This window comes from Plectropomus leopardus, chromosome 5, assembly GCF_026936395.1.
Source record: "Plectropomus leopardus strain MGB_pleo_1.0 chromosome 5, ASM2693639v1, whole genome shotgun sequence".
Classification (NCBI taxonomy): Eukaryota; Metazoa; Chordata; class Actinopteri; order Perciformes; family Serranidae; genus Plectropomus; species Plectropomus leopardus.
In genome coordinates, this window is record NC_142180.1 from 14,998,955 (window position 1) to 15,022,046 (window position 23,092).

General features: G+C 37.5%; 1 protein-coding gene across 3 annotated transcripts; it reads right to left on the reverse strand.

Annotated features, from left to right (window-relative positions):
* Nucleotides 1–994: 994 nt before the first annotated feature.
* Nucleotides 995–21,554, reverse strand: gtpbp3 (GTP binding protein 3, mitochondrial). Of its 3 annotated transcripts, none has more exons than XM_088077578.1 (11): nt 21,240–21,554; nt 19,519–19,698; nt 18,753–18,839; nt 17,859–17,941; nt 16,854–16,973; nt 12,770–12,842; nt 11,610–11,753; nt 8,473–8,638; nt 5,958–6,088; nt 5,317–5,503; nt 995–4,740 (listed from the first exon to the last, which is right to left on the reverse strand). In XM_088077578.1, the coding sequence occupies exons 2-11, from the start codon at nt 19,628–19,630 to the stop codon at nt 4,509–4,511; spliced, it is 1,335 nt and encodes a 444-aa protein (XP_087933704.1). In that variant the 5' UTR covers nt 19,631–19,698; nt 21,240–21,554; the 3' UTR covers nt 995–4,508. The 3 variants fall into 3 exon arrangements, with proteins under 3 accessions (XP_087933704.1, XP_042338016.2, XP_042338008.2); XM_042482082.2 differs by having other exon boundaries at nt 19,519–19,778; XM_042482074.2 differs by having other exon boundaries at nt 19,519–19,781.
* Nucleotides 21,555–23,092: the final 1,538 nt, after the last annotated feature.

Genomic DNA, 23,092 nt, shown 5'->3' on the forward strand with positions numbered 1-23,092 from the left:
TACTTATCAAATAGATTATGTTTTAAATTTGATGATGTTAACTCCGATTTTCTAAACATTGCTAAATGTGTTCCACAGGGCTCAGTATTAGGTCCCATACTGTTCTCAGTTTACATAAATGATATTGGCCCCATCTTCAAATCTTGTAAGTTTCATCTTTACGCGGATGACTTGCTTTTGTATTGTTCTGCAAAATCTGTTCAGCCAGCCATTAGTTGCCTACAGTCTTCTTTTTACTGCCTCCATAAGTTAGCTTTAAACTCAGAAAAAAACATTGGATGCAGTTCACCAAAGCTAATAACTCAGAATCTTTTCTTTTTAATCTGTTTTAATTGCCTCACGGCCTCATTTGGCCGTGAGGCATGACCAGCACTGGTTTTAATTAATCTATAAAGCTTTGAAACAGATGCTTCCTCCCTATATTTCATCTCTCTTAATTCTGAAGTCACATAATCTGGGTACTCGGTCACAGAATAGCTTGTTACTTCACATTCCCCAAATCAGAAATGAACTAGGAAAAATGTCATTTTCTTACAGTACACCTTATACATGGAATAATCTGCAAAGGAACTTAAACTTGGACGCTCTTCCATCATTTCGGCTATTCACATGCCTTTAGATATTGCTTTACTCAAGTGTAAATGTTTTTAATTATAATTTCTACACCTTACCATGTTTTCTGGTATTTTTATTTTTCTGTAAGGTAAAGATGGATGTACCATGGCTCATATTAACCCCGGCCCCTAACTGCATTGCACTGTGTAATAGAACAGAAACACTAAATGATAAACAGGTGCTCTTCCCTCCACCCCCAACCATATTAATTCCCAGGGAAAATATTTTAGCAAGCTAGCATTGTATATGAAAAAAAAATACAGGTTAATTTAGAAGGAACAAATGTTTGCGATTCCTTCTATGTTGCATCAGTAACCTCATGAGTATACACTCCCAGTCTGACTGCACTGATGGATGTAACTTTACAGGTGAGTCCGTCTGCCCCCTGTCCTCAGGAAATCCTTTGTTTAATATGAACTGTTTTCAATCCCATGAGTGTGTCACGTGGAATCCAAAACAGACACGCACACCAACTTTGAGTCTAATGGGTACAGGGTGGAACCGAACATACTGGACCCGCTACGTCAATGTCACGTCTCATGACAGCCATTAATCATAACTACAGGAAACTGACAGACAGAAAAAGTTACAAGTACCACCTCCTTTCAAAATTAAATAGACTGAAATGAGTGATGAGTATTAATCTGTGTTGCACATCTTTAAACTTTTAGCCATTTAATCTATTAACTTAGTAAAAGATACACACTGAGGATTAGTATAAAATAATAACTTTTTGTAAATATCAAAACATCCATTTATAAAGTTAAATTTGTTCCTATGAATACAATTATCTCATTTCACTGTATCATTTACTCTTTTGTCTCTTTGTCTTGATTGAAATATCTAAACTAATTAGTACATTGATTGCCATGCAGTCTTCTTTTCTAAATAAATCCTAGTGTGTTTGGCTTTTCCTATGTCGCCACCGGTAGGTTAAAATTTTCACTTATCCAGTGAAAAACCTTTACATATAGTGGATGGATTTCCACTAGAAACTATTTGTTAACTCTTCAAGTCTTGTTTTTTGTTATTACTTTTATTATCTTCATGCCATTTTATGTCATAAAGAGTGCCTTTTTTACTGAAAGATCATATATAAATAAAGTTGTTTTGCAAAATGACTTGTAGTAACATTTATATTTTACTATGTTTCAGCTGATGTAATCATTTCTGGGAACAAATTTCAGACCAATTATAATTTGTCAAACTATGTTATTATATTTGTTCTCTGACCACCAGTTCAAGATAAAAAAAAAAACAAAACAAACAAAACAAACAAAATGTTTAATTTTAAATATTATAGTTCAAAGTTCTTGTTTGGGTTTTTCAGCTAAGAAAAACACTACTAGATGATGTTTTTTTCTTCTCTTACATATAGCATGCCAACAATTGCTAATAAGCAGGACACATAAGTACAGCTGAGGCTGATGGGACTGTTAGTAGTTTTATAGCACTGGACAGGTCAAAATTTCAACTTGATAATAGTGCTTGAATAAAAGTTAAGAGATGACGAAAGTTATTACAGTTCCTTTTCTATGGGCCACACTTGATTCAGAATCACAAGTGTGAATGTCACAGTGAAGCTTAAAAAATAAGTTAGTGATTGCCACCAGTTTACACCATTAAGATACATCCTCTGGGGACCATGATTTTCCATACAAAACTTTATGGCAATCCATATTATATTATTGTGACATTCCTGTCTGTACCAAAGTGGTGGATCATCAAAACATGCCTATTCTTCTCAAAATAAGATATCAAAATGTATTGTTTAGAAATCATTTTACAAAACCCAGGATTTGTTTTGGCAATTACTATCCTATACATTTTGACATTTGTCTTAAACAATATGATCCAGGATTTCACAGACAGGCAATACTTCAAAGACAAACTGGACTCCAAAATTTACTGCCAGTTATTTCTATGACAGCAAGTCCCACTTTTAGCTTAAACTCCCTCGGTGCGGTAATTTATCAGGGTGAACATGAAAGAGGGCAAAAAGACTGACAGGGCAGAGCGGAAAGAGGAAGGGAAAGGTAGCAGAAAAACGAACGAGTTGCGCTGCTGTACAGCAGGGCAACTGTCGTCAGAGACTGGGAGAGAAGAAACCAACTGGGGAAGAAGGGTGAGGAGTTCAACAGGGAAACATAAATATTTGATCGAGGCCAGATTGACAAGGGAACAAAGAGCACTGCCTCCAAAAACGTCCCTTTCCCACAGAGCAGAGAAGGCAACTAGCTCACTCTGACCTTTGCTAAATACTGTATTTAAATTATGTTACGTTTTATGGTTGGAGCTGGACTCAAAATGTAGTTTAAACTGGAATAAATCAGAGCTATATGTACTTGTACTCATTGTGACAGCAGTTATTGTTTAGCAAGAATTCAACCTTATCAGTTCAGTCTTTAGGTAATACTTCTTTAATGTTATGATGATATTATAAATGTGAAGTGCATAATGCTGTAAAAGGTGACATAAATTATTAAGGACTATCTATAAAACTGAACTTATTACTATTTATTACAACACAACAACAGTGCTCCCTCATTCTCCCACATTCTTAGTTTAATCTGTACATCTTTGATTTTTTTTTCTGGTATATCTTTGACTTTTGTATTTAAAACCTGTACATTTTTTCTTCTTCTTTGATACATGCCTATTCTTGCACTCTTGTATATTTTATATTTTATATCTTGTATATATTGATATATATATATATATATATATATTTCTTTTATTTTATTTTTTTTTCTGTACACACGGCTGCTGTGACAAGTTAATTTCCCACAAGTGGGATAAATAAACGTGTCTAAGTCTAAGTCTAAGTCTGAATCGAATACATTTTAAAACTTTTTAAGGTCTTGTAAACGCCCTGCTTTTTTAAAGCCTTACATTCTTTTTAATTACAGTAACAACCTGATGCACCTTCAAATATGTAATAACATGTAAGAACACAATAAACAGAAACAGTTTTTAGGTGTTAAAGGTCAAAGGTCAAGGTCACTGTGACCTCCATCTCATATGCATGAATGTGATATCTCAAGAAAACTGTGAGGGAATTTCTTCAAATTTGGCACAATTGCCCACTTGGACACAACAAAAGACTGATTAGATTTTGATACACAAGATCAAGGTCACTCTGACCTGACTAAAAATGTTTTTGGCCATAACTCAATTTCACACAAATGTCTAAAGGAATATAATGTGAAGACATTTTATATCCAAAAGTTCAAAGGTAAGCTTTACTGTGACATCTTAATGTTCTGCAAAAACACTTAGAAAAACAAAACATCACATGAGTCTCAACAGACATAGATTTAACTGTAACTGCATCTTAACTGATTCGTGAAGCATTCTAGCATTCAGACAAACACCGAGGGGTGCAGCTGAAATATCTGCTCCCAAAAAGGAAAATTATTCATTGTCCTGCAGTACAAGTAAACATCCAAACTATGGGTCCATGACCTTGCAGAGGTCTGCAGCTGGCTGTATTTTAAATGATCTTGGCTGTTATGTTGGGACCCAAGAGCCCAATGTTCACCTATCAAAGGCTTTCAGAAGCTATTTTTAAATTACGACTCAAGACTTGCCAAACACTTGTCTAGCAAACGGGGCTTTTGAGGCACCTGTCATCACGTTAAAAATATTTCAGGCTCTCAAAGAGCATCTATGGAAAACAAAGATTAATGTGTCTTGGGAGCAGAGTGATCCTGCAGCCAAGAACATGAATTTTCTTCTTTTTACTCTTGCTGCGCCTCGAAGCCTGGCATTATGCCGAGGCGTTGCCCTTTTTTTCTTGTTTTCTTAACTGATACTCTGGGACCAAACAAGAATGCAGACTTCCGCTCTGAGCAGACTGATATTACATGTATTTCATGTTTTTACTCATCTGACTACTTTCCAATGCAAAAGTCTTTGAAGATGATATCCAGGATCTCCTCTGCCCCGACACGTCCAGTGATCCGGCCCAGGCTGGTGAGAGCCAAACGAACACCCTCGGCTGCCAGAGCGAGGTCGATGTCGCGGTACCGCTGGTACTGAGCCAGGGCCGAAACACACTGCTGCAGGTGGGCCCTGTGGCGGGCCTGGGTCAGGCTAGGGGCACCAGACAAAGGGTCTCCACACCTAGTGAGGAAGTTAGACAACAAAATGAACCAGACACCCATTATTTTGTACTTCAGGGAGGATGGAAAACTTTTGGCACACAAAAATTCAGCTTTAAAAAACTATATCGTAGAGAAGGCTTTCCAACTTATGTGACTCCTTATTTTAAAAAAGACACTGAGCCCAAAAGCAATGTGTGCTGCAACTGAGTTAGCTTAAACCTATATATTTCACAAAAATGTTGGCATAAATAAGTCAAAACTAAAAACTGTGAGCCTTAAAAACCTACACACAATGCAAAAGCAGCTGCAAGATTCCACATAAAAATAAAAAAAATGGTATATAACATTACTTCAAGTAATATATTATTTCAGGTTTTATAGTCTCAATGCCATAAAGTTCAGCGCAGAAGGGAACTTACTCTTATTAATTATTCACAATTGGACAAAGGCAGTTTTACATTACATAAAGATTCCTTTGGAAGCCGACATAATTAATGGCAGGAGTACTCATTCATGTTGGCATGTATATTGGTTTGTATGAATGCATTACAGAAGCTACATTTAAATGACAACATTATAAATTGTAGAAACTCACAGAGTCTTGACACTGCTGTGAAGGACTGCTAGGAAGTCCTGCAGTCCTTCATTAGTGTGGCAAGAGATGAAACAAACAGGAGGGAGTCCTGAGACCTGTCTCAGCTGCCTGTCCAGCTTCAGCTTCTGCTCCTGAGGCAACAGGTCAGTTTTATTCAGCACTAGGAGAAATCTGTCTGCAGGAAACACTGTGGTAAGGTCAGAAGAAAGAAAGAAAAATGTTGATCAGTCATCAATTACTCAATTATTACTACCTCAGCTATTGAGATTTCTATTAGATTTTCCCTTTTCAGTTGTACTCCCTGGTATACTGCTTGATTTCTACCAGGAGTAATCCTTCTTTGAATTATTCCCCAGCAGTTTAATATTGCAGGATGGAGCCATAATTGAGCAACTGGTGTCACAATAGACTGTATTCTAAAGGCAAAAACAAATGAGCATTTTAATTTCAAGTTATATTTAATACCACTTTAAAAGTCATTTGATAGGTAAAGCATTGCCATTTGCTGTAATTTTACAGCAAGTGGCAGTTGCTGTAATTGCGGTTAATTGTAATTATACCAAATTCACATTTATTTTATTGTACTTAAAGTGCCAAATTATGGTGGCAAGTGTCCAGCTAAGGCCTAGATATTATCATGCCTGTCTCTGGCTGCTCCACAGTGGGCAGGACACTCCTGAGGTACTCCTGAAGGAAGGCTGCAGCTTTCTGTGCATCAGAGGGGAGATGAGAAGAGTCCACAACCACCAGGGTCAGATCTGCCTGTTCCACTCTGGAAAAAAGAAAGCCGCCTATCATGACATGACATGATATGACAGCATTTTGTAAAATAACATTTTTGGACTCTTAAATTCCCTCTCTGTATATTAAATGCCACACATCTACAGACAGAATATCTGTGTACTGATAAAAGCACACATATCATATTAGACTACATAACTCAAATTCATATCACAGTTACATTTTGACACACCGACAGCCAGATGCGTAAAACTCTAGATAGATAGATTCTATAGATAGAACTAGATTCACGACTAAAACTGTGACTACATTCAGAGACAGAAATATAAATAAACATTCTTCTTGTCTGATTTATAAAGCCATTTGTACGCCTGATTTTGCTTATAAATCTCAATCATTTTGGTGCTGGGCCCACGGGCACGAGCCTTATTTGCACACACACATTTTAACATAAGTGGATGTAGAAGTGCCCTTAAATTTCTTTTTGTATAGTGACATCTTTCTTGCCTTAACACTGTGATAAAGTTACATTTTCTGAGCTCACTGAACTGTCCTGGGTAAGATGAATAATTCTATCTTCTTTTCATCATAATGCCTACATTACTTATGTTTGTTAGTTAATTTGTTAGAGTTTATGGTTTAGCTTCGCTAAATGTCTGACAGTGAGGCTGGTTGGTTTGTCCATCACTTGGGTCCAGACTGAAATATCTCACCAATTGTTGGATGGATTGCCATTAAATTTCTTACACACATTCATGTCCCTTTTATGAAGAATAGTTATATCTTTGGTGATCACATGACTTTCATCTAGCGCCACCACCAGGTAAAACTTTAAAATTGTGTAACACTTTAAAGCACCACCATGCACATCAGGCTAATTGAGCTGTTAAAAGACATCTGTGTTGGCTGTTTATGAACCAGTTAAGATTTTTAGGTGACTTGGGTAAATCTTCTCCTCCATAACCTTTTGCAATATTGTAATACTCATGTGGCAGTCAAGTCCTGAGGAATACGGTGTTACTTGTTTTCCAGCCACTGTAGCAGCTACAGGTTGTACACCGCTAAGACACCCCTGCTCAGAGGCCTGGCTGTTTTGTTTTGGACAGCATTACAGTATGTCCCAAAAACACTGATTATTGGCAGTGATATTTCAGACTGATTTATCTCAGCAGGAATCACTTTAAACACTCCTGCACCTTAGACCCACTGTGCGGTTAACAGCATCAGCGGATGCTTGTGCTTACTGTGTCCTTCCTGTAGTGACCCAGGTCATGACCCTCTGACCTGCACAGAAAGTTCCCCGTAGAACACAAATTGCCCACCCTTCCTATAGAGGACCAGGTCACCCAAATAACTTTAACAAACAGTTAAGGCATTACGGAATATTTACTCTGAAGATGGTATTTTTGTACTTTCATCTTCATCAGGATTTTCTTTGCTTTTTCATGCGATTTTCCTGCAATGTGAGTCACCAAACAATCTTTTCAGTCATGATTTTGTGAACACATTTTTTCCATGGAATACATGTTGAACAGTATTCTCTTCCATTTAAACTATGCGATGTGTCCCTGTGTATCCACTACCACTAAAGATTTCATTGATATTAGTCACATGTAGTGATGTAACACCTGACTGTTATGTCAGATGACTCATCCCCTTGCCAAGAATACAAGTGCTTAGGGAAACACGTAACAGTTGTTTTACCTTGACTTGAAAATTGTCACAATTTTTTCTAATTATTTGCTGAAGAAGTGAAAACTTTGCTTTCACCCACAAATCAATTAATAATTAATATGGTGTGGGGGGTTGGGGGTGGGGTTGTAAGGTGTCCTCCTGTTTTCTTACACCAAAAAACATAAAATATAAAATATCTGTGTGTGTGTGTAAAAGCTGATGTAATCATTTGTGTATGTGTCCATTCCTCTGTCTGTCTGTTTGTATATGACGGATCAGTGATGACGAGTGCTACAAGTACTGCTATTCTTCATGGGTGTAAACAGTGGAAGCAGCTGTCACTGAATTGCCATATATGTCTGTTCTCACATGAAGAACCTCTTAATGGTAAACACTTTACAACAAGGAAAGGAGGCTCTTCATTGCGCAACCTCCTGGGAGTGTTTGTCCTGAGTATTTATAACTGTGGCTCAGCAATAATATAAACTCTGGAGGTTAGGTAGACATTACAAAAATATGGCATTATGTACAGGGGAAAAGACATGACTTATTTCTTCCTTTCTTTGTTTTCAAAGATTTATTCCACTGGTCCCCTGGCTAATTTGTTTTGTGTTATATTATAGACACGTGAACAGTTTCTGAAGCAGCAATCTACTACTCAACACCACTATTAATTACATTTTTGAACATTTAACATTTAAAGCAGAAAAACTTTTTGGAATATTTAACATAAAAACCTACCTTTCTCGAGCTCGGCGTACCCCCTCTCTCTCCACCAGGTCGGGGCTCTCTCTGAGGCCGGCTGTGTCACTCAAGAGGACAGGAAACCCACCGATGTCAAGTGCCATCTCTACTACGTCCCTGGTGGTGCCAGCAATGGGGGACACAATGGCTGCAGGTCTTTGGCCTGTACATTGAAAAGGTTAGAGAATAAGGCTGGCAAAACTGTATATTTTTAATCCCTTTAAAAGTCCAAAATGTGTGTTACCCCAATTTTGAAAAAGTTCTTAACTTATTTGTGGCAGCCTCAAGCCCATTCTTTTCTACTGAAAAATGATAATTTGCTTTAACTGCTGGACACTGTATCTCTTGGCAAACATTACTAAAACTTAAGTAAATAGCATAATAGTTGAGGACTATTTTCAGCCACATATTGATACACCTTTAGTGCTATAGGGGATATATCAGGCTTATGCTGCACATCCTACTTGTTTGTAGTATATATTCATGGTTGTTTTTGGTTGTTTCATGGAAATTGTTGAAAACAAGAAAAATATAGTTATTCTTTAAGACCAAAACATAACTATAGATCAGAAGTGGAGTATTAATGTTGACTAGAGAAAACAGAGACAATAGGACTGCAGCATTTGATTTTAGGTAGAAAGGTAGAAAACCTACAACTACCCAAATGCATTGCCTGACACCGGGTCACTTAACACGTTTGTGCTGGTGCTTTTGGCTGTTTCATTACAAAAAACAATATGGTAGCCGGCTGGTAAAAATCGATCTGAAATCACAGCTGAACAGTGCACTAAAATATGTATCTGCAAACTGAGGTGAGAAACAGGCAACACAGTAACAAAAATATGGTTTATATTTGACCACCACTTTTACCGTTTGATCTCAGTTTTCAGCCTCTGTTTCTACAATACAGGAAACAGTATGGTGCCAACTTGTTGTTCACTCATTCTTGCATTACAGTCAAACAGTGCACTAAAATATGCTTCTGAAGATATTTTAGTTAAGAAACTGTCAATATGGTAACAGAATATTGGTTTACATTTGACCAGCACTGCCTAGGTTTACAGTTGGTCTCAGATTGGTCTGAATTTGAGAGAGAGAGAGAAAGAGAGCCGGCCAGTGAAGGTCCACTCGATGATGCATTGTGAACAAAGAGATGAGCAGAGATCTGGGCACTAGTAACTGACGGAAGTTTACCACAATTAATTTACACATATTACTCACATTGTTATAATATGCAGCTGGTTTAAATTCAGCAAAGTATCCCTTTAAACTATAGAATTAATCCCTTTTTAAAAAATGGTTTATTCTTTACACCATACCTTCTAAAGTTCTGCAATGCGCATACACAAAACATTTTTTTTTAATCCTCCCTTCATTCTTTAGTCAAGAACTGACCACCCACGTATCCCACGTCAAAAGACAATGGTGCCTGCTCATCAATACTAGTCTGTGCTGGTGTGAACCCAGGCCAGGGGGAAGACTAATATGAAGAGGAAATGATAACAGGATTTTATCTGAAGTTTGATGAATATGTCTATTATTCTAATAGGAAGCTGTGAGGAGACCCTGCCAAGCCCCCTCTCTGGATAGTTTATATAGACTGATTCCAAATGATTTAAGGATACGATATCCTAAACAAACACAAGCATAGACCATAAACAAAGGGGTTCATTAGGTTGACACCAAACATGGAAAAATAACGAAACAACATATATATTAAGAATAAAAAAACGGAAACACTGCAATTTGTGTTACATGTGGGAATTATTGAGTGCTTACCATTATATGTATAAACATTTTTCTTTACTAACACTGCTACACCATCAGCTGCAATTTAAAGCAGAAAATGACTCTGATATTGTCTGTAACATGGCCAGAATCTAATCGGAAGCAATGCAACTTGTTTGCGGAAGTCAAAATATTGTAATTCATGTGTGCCAGGAGCAGGGTCTACTGTTCACAGATGTGTTGTTGTGATAATTAGATTACATTCCTGCACCATGAAGAGATTATTGTACTAAGTAACACAAACTGAGTAGATTTCTTTGACCTTTCACTTGAAAACATTGGCTCCTCTAACAGTAACAGGAAAATAAAACACCTTGGAAACAGCAGTTGAAAATACAATCTGACAAAAAGATCTATTAGCAGTTAAAGGTTCACTGTGCAGGATTTAGAGGCATCTATTGGCAGAAATGGTATAAAATATTCATAGCTACTCATGGTTTTATTACTTAATGATCACCTTAAAATGAGAATTGTTGTGTTTTGGATACTTTAGAATGAGCCTCTTAAATCTGTACACAGAGCAGGTCCTCTCCCACAGAATCCATCATGTTATTTCTACAGTAGCCCAGAATGGACAAACGAAACACTGGCTCTAGATAGGGCCATTTGCATTTTTCGTGTCAGCCACCATTGTTCTCCTACATGCTTGGCACACAGGAGAAGTTTCAGTTCTACAACCTCAATGCTAAATGTTACTAAATCCTACACAATGGACCTTTACGCCACAGGAGTTTTCATTAATATGAAACAAAAGTGCTCGCACCCCCCGAAAATAGAAAAGACAAATCCCTGACAGCTGTGCAAGAAGATTGTGTGATTTGAGTGAGCTTTGACCTTGTAGAGAGATTGTTTTATCAACAACTTCTGTTGAGTTCTTTATATCTTTTGCTAGATTTGGTAAGAAAAAGACTGACTTCTGACAAAAAATTACTCAGGAATGGTCTTCCTTATCTAAACCCTGAATGTCGAAGATGAAGGTCACTAAATATGACGCCAACCCCAGAATATCTACTTTCATAGTGCTTTATTCAGACTGCTGCTTGTTTCCCCACAAAATCCTGTCTTGTCAAGGAAATATGTTTCTCTCACTTTCTGTGCATGGAATACAGTATTTGCATTTTAATGAATATTACACTTTTCACATTTTTTTTGGATTCCTTGTTGCTTACAGTGTGACAGATGTTGCCCTCTCCCCTTCCCAAAACATGGCTGACGGCAGTATGATTCAACATTAAAGTCTGTATTTCAAAGATAGTAAGTCTTATTTGATGTTAATCCCTTCACGATGTGTGTGTGTGTGTGTGTGTGTGTGTGTGTGTGTGTGCTGGTGTTCTCGGTTCTCTTACAGAGTGTGTTGAGGAGGCTACTTTTCCCTGCATTGGTGGCCCCTGCAATAACCACCAGGACTCCGCTGCGTAGCCGCTCACCCCGCCTCTCATCCTTTAGGTGGCACTCAATTTGTGTTTGCAGATCACACACCGACCTGTCCACTTGGGGGAGGGGTTGAGGGGTAGAAAGACAGATTAGGGAACAGGGCGTGACACAATTTTTCCAGTCTTCTTATTCAACTTCACTTTCATGGCCTTGTGAAGAGAATTTCTGTCCTTTGACGGACAAAAGCCTGTCCGGTGTGTCACACTGCCAGTCTGGACGAAAAATGGGTCATGGACCTGTCTCTTTCCGCAAGTGACTAAAGCGGAAAATGCTTTTGACAATACAATGAATCAACAATACCTACTTCTTATGGAGCAGATAACATTCAAACTTAAGACTCTTGACTGAGTCAGGCACATTAATTAATCCTACATGATGACTTGAGATAGGACATAAGAAAAAAGGCGTAACATAAAACATGTCATTTGCTGTCTTCAGGTGGCAATGGAGAGTAGCCTACTTTTGTTTTCTATTTTTGGAAATGAGTCTATTATTTGTCACTCTGAGGCGTGAGCCCGCATTCCGTGCCACCAAAAATAAACAACAGTTCCCAGGCGTTATTGTGTCGAAACTTCACAACATCTGAGGCTTCTGAAGGGCTGTGCCAGTGCCAGACAGCAGGCGACAGACCCAGGGGGGACATCCCCTAACACACACACACACACACACACACACACACACACACACACACACACACACACACTGAGCCTCACATTACACTGTGAGCATGGGAAACATGGGCACAGAGAGAACAGTTGGACTGTACGTTACTGCTGACAGCACTATTCCTGTGAGCGACATGTCAGGTTGGCTTTGAAGGTAAGACAAATGCTTCTACTGTCCCCCCTGGCCTTCTCTCCACACTTCCTAAAAGGAAATAGTCTTTTAAGCAGTTTGTCTATGGCTGCTCTCCACAGCACAGCAAACACACTCGATGGCCAGTTGAAGATCCAAACAGGAAAGCGAGCCGGACCTCTCTCTCTTCAGAGAGAAACAGAGCCCTCTGAGAGCCCAAGGGATGACTGGTCTGTTATTTTTCTCCAGTAAAAAGGAGGACAAAGTGTACACATACCTTGGTTTAAGACCCCATCCTCAATGAGCTCATCCTCACTGAAGTCTATGAAGGCCTCAACATGAGCCAGACACTAAGACACACAAAGCAGAGAGGAGAGAAGAGGCTGAAACCAGTGTGTAAAATTAACACCTTAGACCGCCTGAAAACATCAATACATGGGGGATTTAAAAAACTAAGCAAAATATTTTTTTATTTGTTCTTTGTCTGCATGATGAAGAGTTGAAATGTAAGCAACCAGCACAGAAAAGGTGAGCGATGGTAATGTCTGGTTTTCTTTGCTAGTGCTACAGCTGCTAACTTGGACATTGTACAGCCTGTGATACACATGTACAGTATGCTATATCAATTTAAAGGAAAAATGTAAAATTAAAAAAAATGCTAAATGTTAAAATGCAACCTTCCATTATATCATAAAACAAATAAGTAACAAAAAAGGCAATTATTTCCAATTAAGCCCTCACCCTTTTTTTCAGAAGACATTTTTAAACTGGTTCAAAAATATTTAAGAAACTTTTGTAAATAAACTATTGTTTATTTTTTTTGTTAATGTTTAGAATTAAATGGGTTCTTTTAGTCTTTTTCCATGACTGATCTCAAATCCGGTGCAATAATTTTAAGTTCACCTCAATAACAATTTTTTTTAATTCATTTGAAACCATAACAAAATACAGACAGGGAAAATCTTCAGTATTTCCACCACAGCACCGATCGCTATCTTGATTGACATGTGGAACATAAACACAATAGTAGTATAGCTGCACGAAAACAGGAAGTGTCAGATTCTCATACTTTAATCCATTCACAAATGTGGGAAGCCAACTGTTAAAAAAAAAAACAACAACCCTGCATTGTTTGGGTGTCAAACAAGGGTCTGGCCCCTCGCATCATACAGACGGTATACGTCTGTTTAACAGGTTTCCCAGAAATCTAAAATAAAGGCACATTCAAGGAAACGGTCCTGAGAAAGCTGCCGACAAGCAGCTTAACAGAGTTTCTCAAGGGAGATCACCTGGACCGCTTGGTCAGATCTGGTGCCAAAGTGTTGAAAGATCATTGGCCTATATTCTACAAAACAGTTCACAGTAGAGGAAAATTTGGTCTGCATCCAATAAGTTAAAGTATTCATCTGCGGTCAGTGACCTGCTGCTCTGAACTGCCTTCAAAAAGATGGAAAAGGAAAACTGACCATCTGTTAGGATTTAACATGATAGGTATATGACACCATATCAGGGTACTAAGCTTATTCAGTAGTCTTATTAAGGGTTTTCTACAAAAGCTTGTCGGTTACGGTTGTAAACAACGCTTGCCAGCAAAGGCTATGGTAAAAGTCCACCCTAGAGTCCTGTTTGTTTGGATTTTCGCCTTGCTAGATTTGCATTGGGGTTTTCTTTTTGGTGCTATGTCTCTTGGATGCATGCTGCTTATGGTCTGGCATCTGGTCACTTTGTTAAGTCCTGACCTCACCTGAGCGCTGTGGGGGTACACAATAAATGTCCAAAATACAGAAAACAAGGAGGAAATACGAAAAAACAGGTGGAGGGCAGAGCGTCTGCAGAATAACACTAGGGCTGGGTATTGTCAAGAACCTCACAATTCAATTCAATTTCGATTCTTTGGCTAACAATTCGATTCGATTTCAGTTTGATTCGATATTGATCCAGTTGCTTCGATATCGATTCGGTAATATGTATTAATGTCAGAAACACCCAGATAATTCATTAGAATACCTTCTGATATGAGTTCAATAAAGCGTGCATTATCTGTATTGATTTAGAACAAACTGACACCAAAATGTATTTCACCTTTACATTATTCTTTATTAAATAAAAATAACAAACTAAAATAAATTTAAAGTACAGAAAAGTGCACATTTGTGCCTGAGCCGTACTTAACAAAAGTAATAAACATTTATATAGATTTATCTACCTGCATTTGTTTGTGATCCACAGCTTTAGCGTTAGCAGCGGAACAGCGGAAATAATCGATTTCAGGACTTTATGAATCGATACTGAATTTTCAAAAAGCATATTGCAATGCACTGATGAATCAATTTTTTTACCCTAAAAAATACACTGCCACACACTTCTAATCTAGTCTACACATTGTTTCTGAGGAAAATCCTGCAAAGTGTGTCTTTAACCAACATAAACATACAACAGTGTGCTGTAAGTCAGGTATCTCTCCCAAACAACTTCTATGCTACAGACAGTGCTTTGGATGACTGTGAAGAAAAACAAAACTTTGCTATTGTCTCTCCCAGTAGAGTTCAAATTCAACTGCATGAAGTTGTTAAACCTTTTAGACAGTTGGCTCAAATGTCAAGTGGTGCAGGACAACCAAGAGAAGAGATGGAAATCACAAATAACTTATTAAGGTATAGCAATTTTTTAATAAAGTTGTTAAGGTGCACAGCACATAACAGCACACAGCACAGAATATATCAACGTCGTATTGTGTGCATGTCTTCAGACACACAGTGGTTGTACTCAGTATAATTCATCCTTAATCCATCCAAACAACACAAAGCCAGATGTGCTGTGATGGAAAATACATTAAATGGGAGTCACTTGAGTAAAGATGGAACAACAGCACATTAAAATAAAATGTGAGCTTTTAAAAAACGTATTCTTCTTAGAAAGTCAAAAATAGAGATGGGCCTTTGAACACTTACTGGTGGCTTTCCTCAGGAAAGTCCAAATTAACAGCTCAATGAGCTTACTCAGTCTTGCTGCCAAACACTTGTTTGTACAAACGCTTGGAGTGATCGCCTCAGCCACGTCAGTCATTATATAATCGTAATAGCAAAACATCACATGATTGAAAAATTGTTAAATTTGACCCATCAGTAGTTCTGTGAATCTGATGTTATGGTTGTCAGAAAATCTGCTGGGAAATGTTATGTTAATGTTATGCTCTTTTATATATGAGCATTTACATTACAATCCCAACTATTTTAAATTCTTGTGCTGGTTGAAAATAGTCATGTAGTTTTCACAAAATAGTATTTTATTGTTATTTTTCTATGTTTGCTATATATTTCTTAACAAATATCATTACTGCTAAACCTGCAAAACCATTAATTTACATACCTGCAAAACTACGAGTTAATCCAGGGAGGGTTTCTCCTTTGTAAAGTAAAATTAAAATCAATCTATTTCATTTCATTTGCATTGTTTGTATTTTTACTCTCTGCTTTTTTTTTTTACCCTGGTTACAACATAAGATAAATATACACACAGTCCTTACACATTACTATTTTGATTCTCAGAACATGTACTACACGTGCTACAGCAACATGAAAACAGGAAGCCTCAGATTCCCAAAAGTTAATCCTCTAACGGTGTGTTGGAAATACAGCTGTAGTGATACAAAAAAAAGAAAGACAGCATTGTTTGGTTGTGAAACTACAGAGGCCTGACCTGCAGCACAGTACACACAGGTTCTTTCCAAGGTACAGCTTCGGAGAAATGTCAGACATGAACATGGACAAAGTCTCTCCAGGGAGAACTCCAGGAGGTCGGCTTGTTTCTGCTGTCAAACAAACTCAGAATCAGACAGAACAGAATTTCTAAAGGCCCCCTATTCACCTGTCACCTCAAAGTCCTGGTCTCGATGGGTTTGAGTCCAAAGGTGGTTGCGATCAAGTCCTGAAAACCATCAGATACTGGTGGCTCTCGTAGTCAAATTGAAGTGCTTATGATGCAAATACCCTCTGCCGTATTTGACATGTTGCCTACAGAGGCATTTGTTGTGTACAGGTGAAATGTTGCCTCACTGCTGACTTCAGCAAAGTAGGAGGGTTTTACAGCTCTATTCTTTTTCCATCATGTCTGACATTTAGCAGGGGCCAAATAAAAACTCATTTTGATTGATTTTCAATTTAGAATTAAAAACATGACACTCTTATAAGTGACACCCTTTTAAATAAAACACCTTCGGTTTCTGCCACACATACTACACCTACACCTTTAAACTCCGAGCTCCAGTCCTGATAGAAACACCTGTTTGTACATCACCCTGTCTTCCCAATTCTGGTTAAACCTGTCTTCACCACCAGCACATGTACTAGAGGTCAACCTACCCGTTTCAGTCTGTGGCTCCAGTCCTGATAAAGCCGTCCCAGCTCTCCTGACATCTGCCTGAGAGCCTGTCTCCTCTGGGCCTCTGTCTCAGCATGGATCAGATCCCCAAGCCCCTCCACCTGAAAGGAGCATTATAATTTCTATGATCATACATTTTTTATTTATCCATTTCTTGCACTAATGTTTTCATTCTGACCTGCAGAAATACGTTATATGGTTTTATTAGCATGTGATGATGCATGTAAGATGCACAGCATACTGCTTCTGTCCTATAACACAGCATTTATGTCCATGGTGCAGTATTTACATTCATAGTGCTGCAGCTACGAAGTCCAAGACAAATTGTTCTCAGGGACATCTTATCTCATTATTACACTGACTACTAGGATAAGATTTTTTTTCTAAAGTACTTTTGTTCCCTTGATGAAACTTTAACTGCCATACTGATCATTTCTATGACAAATTGTACTAAACTGTAAAAATACATTTGCATAACAGAATATCTACACAGCCCCTTATTTATCAACACTTAAAGGGACAGTTCACCACAAATGGACCGAGTGCCATCTAGTTCCATAATACTCAAGAGAAGGACGACATCTCTACTGCATATATCCCCAAGACTCAGCAACTCACAGCAAACAACCTATATTAATAAATAATACTACAGTAAAGAGGAAAATATGTATTTTTGATGTAGGGTGAACTGTCCCTTTAAGAGTGCATACATGGCTGCTTTTACAAGAAAAAAATCACCATTTCCAGTAGCCCAGTAGCTTTATTTATATAAAAATATTTGACTGCCCAATGAAAGAAGTGTTCAAAGGGCAAAATATGTAAAACAGAAAGTTTTCACTGTTGTCATTTCATGAACTTGAAATCCCTATTCATTTCTGACCCTATTTATTCTGTATTTCCCCTCTAAAATTGCTCTGAAAGGCTCTTGGTATGCAAGTCTGCACAGATCTGTTTCAGTGCAATTTAACGTGCTCTTTTTGACCCACCTCTGTTAAACCCAGCTTCCCTGCTTGAAAGGCCCTCCGCGTGAACTCTCCAGCATCAGCAGGCCTCATGCCAGGCACACTTCCTGAGAAACACACACACAAACACACATGAAAAAATGTATGCGGCACAAGATGAACACACATCATGCACACAACGCACACACACACAAACAGACAAGGATCAAATGGAGGGTCAATGTGTCAGTCAGGGTTCACTTGGAATGAAAACAGGCACAGCTGTGCAGGTTAAAGAGGTTAAATTTTCATTGTTTTCAAAACCATTTTTCAAATCTCATTAGGAGATAACAGTAAGCAAAAAGCATTTGGGAGATGTAGGTCATGGTATGTTAATAACTGGTAAAAAATATTCTGTTATAAACTCTACTTGCTGGTTATTATCTAACCAATACTGTCACTGCTTTTTATTTAATTTAACAAAATACAACAATAACTCAGCAGCATCATGTACAACACCTATCTAATGATTCCTGTTTAGCAATAATCTTAGGTGGTGACAAACTTTTATTACCATTTCTAATTTATACAACACTGCCCCCTTGACAGCCAGTGGGTGAACTACAGTAAAACGTTACTTTTTAGTCACAGAGGGATTGTCACGCTTGCCAAGACACATATTATAAGTATCTTAGAAATAAGAACGCATGTGTCAGTTTTCACTTTTAAGTCACAGTGATGGACAGTCACATGACTCAACCAGTGACTGTGTTTAGAATTCTTATGCAGGCTTACAGCTTGGGAAGTCAAAGCTGTGAGGACACACATACTAGAAACCACCTGCAAAGTCATGGTGCATCACATGAAACTATGTGTGTGTTACACTGCATTATATAAAGATGTATAACATTTTATCATGAGCATGCATCTGTTTTTTACCTAGAGCCTGTAAGACACCAGTAATGACAGCAGGACCTCCGTGGATATGGAACTCCACACTGTCCTCTCCGGTGAAACTGTGAGGAGCTTAAGACGTGAACAGCACAAGCAACAGCAACACAGTGTGAATAATCTTCGGTCATTTAAATATGCACAAAGACTTTGGCTATTGCAATTGGATGAACTTTAGATAATCACACAGCTCAATAATGTGATGGGATAAAACAGATCAGCTCTTGCTTGTAGGTTTTTGACACCAAATGGCAGTGTGAGAAAACTGCTTAAAACATTTTGAACCTGTGAGACAGAACTTGACATCAGTATTTAGCAAATGAGCTGGTGTGTCATCACTTTACACTAAAAGATACAAGCAGGAGACCTTTCAAGCAGAAATGTTTTTTGCATATTTTAGCCCATTTATTTCTATTCAAGCATAAATTACGGTTACATTCAGAGTGGCATAAAATTTGAGCTTGCAGACACTTGAAACTTGCTGGAGACGGGTAATGTTTAGGACTCATGCCTTCTTTTACTTTTATTTACACACCATGGGCCCATCTGATGATAAAGTTGGTTTTTTTTTATCAGCAAATGACACTATAGTACAGTACAGTGTATGAAGATGTTAATGCAGAGGGTGTTTAAAATACATTTTGTCTCACATTAGAATTTGTCTTGCAACAGGTATTTATGACATTCGTATACAAAATCACAGAAATGTGAAAAAGAAATTAAGCGTGTGTGTGTGTGGTCTAAGGGAACAGACCTGGGAACCACAGAACAAGTCCACGGTCCAGCACTTCTTTGGTTTGGGGGTCTGTGATGTTGCGTAACATGGCGGTGCGTGGAGGCGGCAGACTGTGTGTGAGACCAGTCATACACTTCAGAGCTGTAGCTGAAGCTGGACCACTGGCTCGTACCACAGCGACCCCACACCTGCCATGACCTGATGATAATGCAAAGATGGACTCAGCATCAGCCAGTGGGACTCTATCAGAAGTGGAGAGGAATCTGTAAGGTGTTCCTCTGCTGAAGATTTAAATGGTAAAACACAATATTCAAGGTTAACACATATTTTCATGGACAAAATTTCAAAACTCAACACTTCAATACATTTTTCAAGGAGCCATATCTTTTCTTTGTCTCACTTGCCTGATGTTTTTCAAACATATTAGATATAAACTTATGCATAATTTCATCTAGCTGGCATACATAAAGGCAGAGACGGAGCTCTGATAAAAAATGAAGAAACGTGCGTAGTGGTAAACAAAATGTTGTGTCACATCGATGCATATTTGAGCTACATTATGTTGACATTTACAGAAACTTAATGGTGTGACATGAAGCTGAAGGTTATCCAAAAAGGATTACTGTTACAATTTCATACCGCAGAAAAATTCCATGGCTTTTCCAGGCCTGGAAAGTGTGACTATATATCCAATGACCTTCCTGGTTTTCCATGACAATGGAAACCCTCTACATAACCCCTGATTATAAAATGGAGCAATGAAGTCTCTAACATGCATTTTTTCTGTCTAAACAAATATGCTACACAGTCTATTACACAGAGATAACCCTGTATGTTCTGGAGCCCCAAAACTGACAAAAGGCAATAAAAGGTTGTTTGATGAGTCAAAAATGTAACAGATTATGCTAATAAATAAGAAAAAAAAGGAAAAATTATTACTTCCATAAGGAAATTTTTAGGTTTTATTTATTTATTTATTCATTTTTATCTCTCATCCTCTTTTCATTTTGTGGCTTGTACTCTCTTTATCTATACCTTATCCTTCTGATGTCTTGTTCTTTCCATCTTTTCTTGCTTTAATTTATCTATTTGTTCATCCATCTCTTATTCATGTTTTTATCTTATCTTTGTTTTATCCCCACTCATGTGACGTCGTCCCCCTATATTATTGCATATATTATTTTCATCATCTTTTATTACAGATATTCTTATGTTTTCCAAAACTTTACTCATTTAGTACTTTAACTGACTTTTGCAATCTGCCTGTTTTATGACTTTTATTTGCTTTATTCTTGTTGACCTTTTGTGTTTGCATTTTGTTCTTGCCTTTTTGTTCAAGTGTTTGAGACCTTTCTCTGTTTGCCATGTTTGTTGATGTTTATTTTAATATTCCCCTTAGTTCCTGCCTTTGCATTGTCTGTCAAAGTACTTTGTAAACAACTCCTTTAAAGGTGCTATATAAATAAAGTTAGCATCATCATCATCATCATTATTATTACAGGTTTTGGTGTATTTAATCAAATGGTAAAAGAAAAATACAAAGATGGACTCATCTCTTTTATTGCCTTTTTTCTTTTTTGGATTTCAGTTTGTGCAGCAACATACACTAAAAACCTTTATTAAACTAATAAAACAGCAAGATTTCGAGAAAAGACAGCCTAAGGAAGTGAGTTTCTGAATTACTGGCCAAAATGCAGAAAACGATATTAGATTGACGATATTGAACTTTAGCAACAAACCTTGTCGTAAGCGTGTGGACAGCAGCTCTCCATATCCCACGATAAATGGATGGCAGCATCATCAAAATATACTAACACCAAACGTTTCATGTGCTGTTTCTGGTGTGTCTGATTTCACAGACTGACACTGAAACAGGATGTGTCCTTGACAAAATCATTATTTTTACCTTTTTCACTTCAAGCTAATGTCCGGAAGTAACCTGAAATGTAACGTTAGCTGATTATGCTGATAATTCATCAAGTTTAGGCTTACTATATTATTCTGTGAAAGCTTCAGTAACAAGCTCCAGCACCGGCGACTTTCAACTGTTTACATTTACCACGATGGGTTTCGTGCTTCCTCTGTTGACACTGATTGGTCGACATTTTCGACACGCTAGCACGTTCTCGAGTCCTATTTGTTCAGGACCTGCCAATCTGCAGTACGTTCCGCCCATAGTGCGACATTAAATGCGGTCCGTGTAGCTACCGTTGCTCTTTACAGTAGATCTCTGACCGTCCTACTGCTATCTTACTGTTACAGCTGAAATGATGACATGATTAAGCGATTAGTCGGAGTCAGAAAATTAAACCGCAACTATTTCGCAACAAGTGATTATTCAATTCCAGTTTTAAGACTTAGTATAGGTTATTTTAAGTAACGTGCCATAGGTATTGGGTTTTTTTTGTTTTGTTTTGTTTTGTTTTGTTTTAAACTAATTCTAAATGTTAATTAATAGAATATAACTTAGCCCTTACCTACATAGCCTACATGTATTACTAAGACTATAAGCATTAACGCTTAATTGCAATGCAATTAAATCCATACATGACACCTTTGGGTTGCTTTTTTTTTTAATCGCATTAATCACTGGCCAACATTCCTGTCTTTAAGAGGCTGTGCTGAGCTGAGTTTTAAAGCTAGAGTGATAATATTAGTATCATGTGAAACAAGAAGGAAAGAATCCAGTGGTGCTAACCATGCCATGCTAGTTTCTCAGGAAGGGGGGAGAGTAACATTACAAAGTTTTTTGGAGATGGAAAAATGGCATGCTAATTTCACAGAGGTCCCTTGACCTCTGACCTAAAGATGAGTTCTGTGGGTACATGAGTCTCCCCTTTACAGACATGTAAAGCTATTTGTGCTATTTCCATGCAGTTTTCTGGTGTCATTTGATTCCAAATCAAGACGATCTGGTAGAAATAGCTTTAACTTGTCAATATGAACTTTATAACTTTTGAAATACAAAACAGTGGAATTGAAAACCTGTGTTTATAAAATGTGATTAATCGCAATCGTCTATTGAAATTCTGCGATTAATCACAATTTCAAAAATTAATCATTTGTCTGCCCTATTTTTTACATAACATTACATACAAAAACATGCAGCAAACTGTATTATGAAGAGTTGCTTGGTGGACCCCTATGACAATTTTAATTAGCCTTCATTTATTATCTTTTTGTGCATTTTTATTACTTTGTTATTATTGTTGTTAAATATACAATTGTTTTTACTATAAGCCTGCTATTATTGTATTATTATACATTGCTTTATCTAAAAAAACTGAATGATGTTCACAAGAATACTTATGACTCTGGCTGCTGAAAGATGTAGCCAATGTTTCATGTAGATATATCTGTTTCTCTCATGATCTCATTTTGTCAGTGTTATTCCATAGGAAGGTGCGAATAAATCAAGTTGTAAAATTCAATATGATCAACCTGTTTTTTTCTCATCATAGTTGGCGATCTGTTTATTTTATTATTAATATCATTAAAGAATTACATGGGTGGCCTGTAACAGATCATGGAACATGAGTGTTTCTGTGGAAACATAAATGTCAGTGATGGTGTGTTTCCTAATTGTTTTACA

What these genes read in the sequence shown, in the direction of transcription:
- gtpbp3 (XM_042482074.2), bottom strand. Translation starts at nt 21,301, where the DNA reads ATGATGCTGCCATCCATTTATCGTGGGATATGGAGAGCTGCTGTCCAC. An exon ending in GGAAGCTGGGTTTAACAGAG is followed by an intron (nt 16,974 to 17,858) that starts GTGGGTCAAAAA and finishes TGCTCCTTTCAG; the next exon opens with GTGGAGGGGCTTGGGGATCT. An exon ending in GTACGCCGAGCTCGAGAAAG is followed by an intron (nt 6,089 to 8,472) that starts GTAGGTTTTTAT and finishes TCTTTTTTCCAG; the next exon opens with AGTGGAACAGGCAGATCTGA.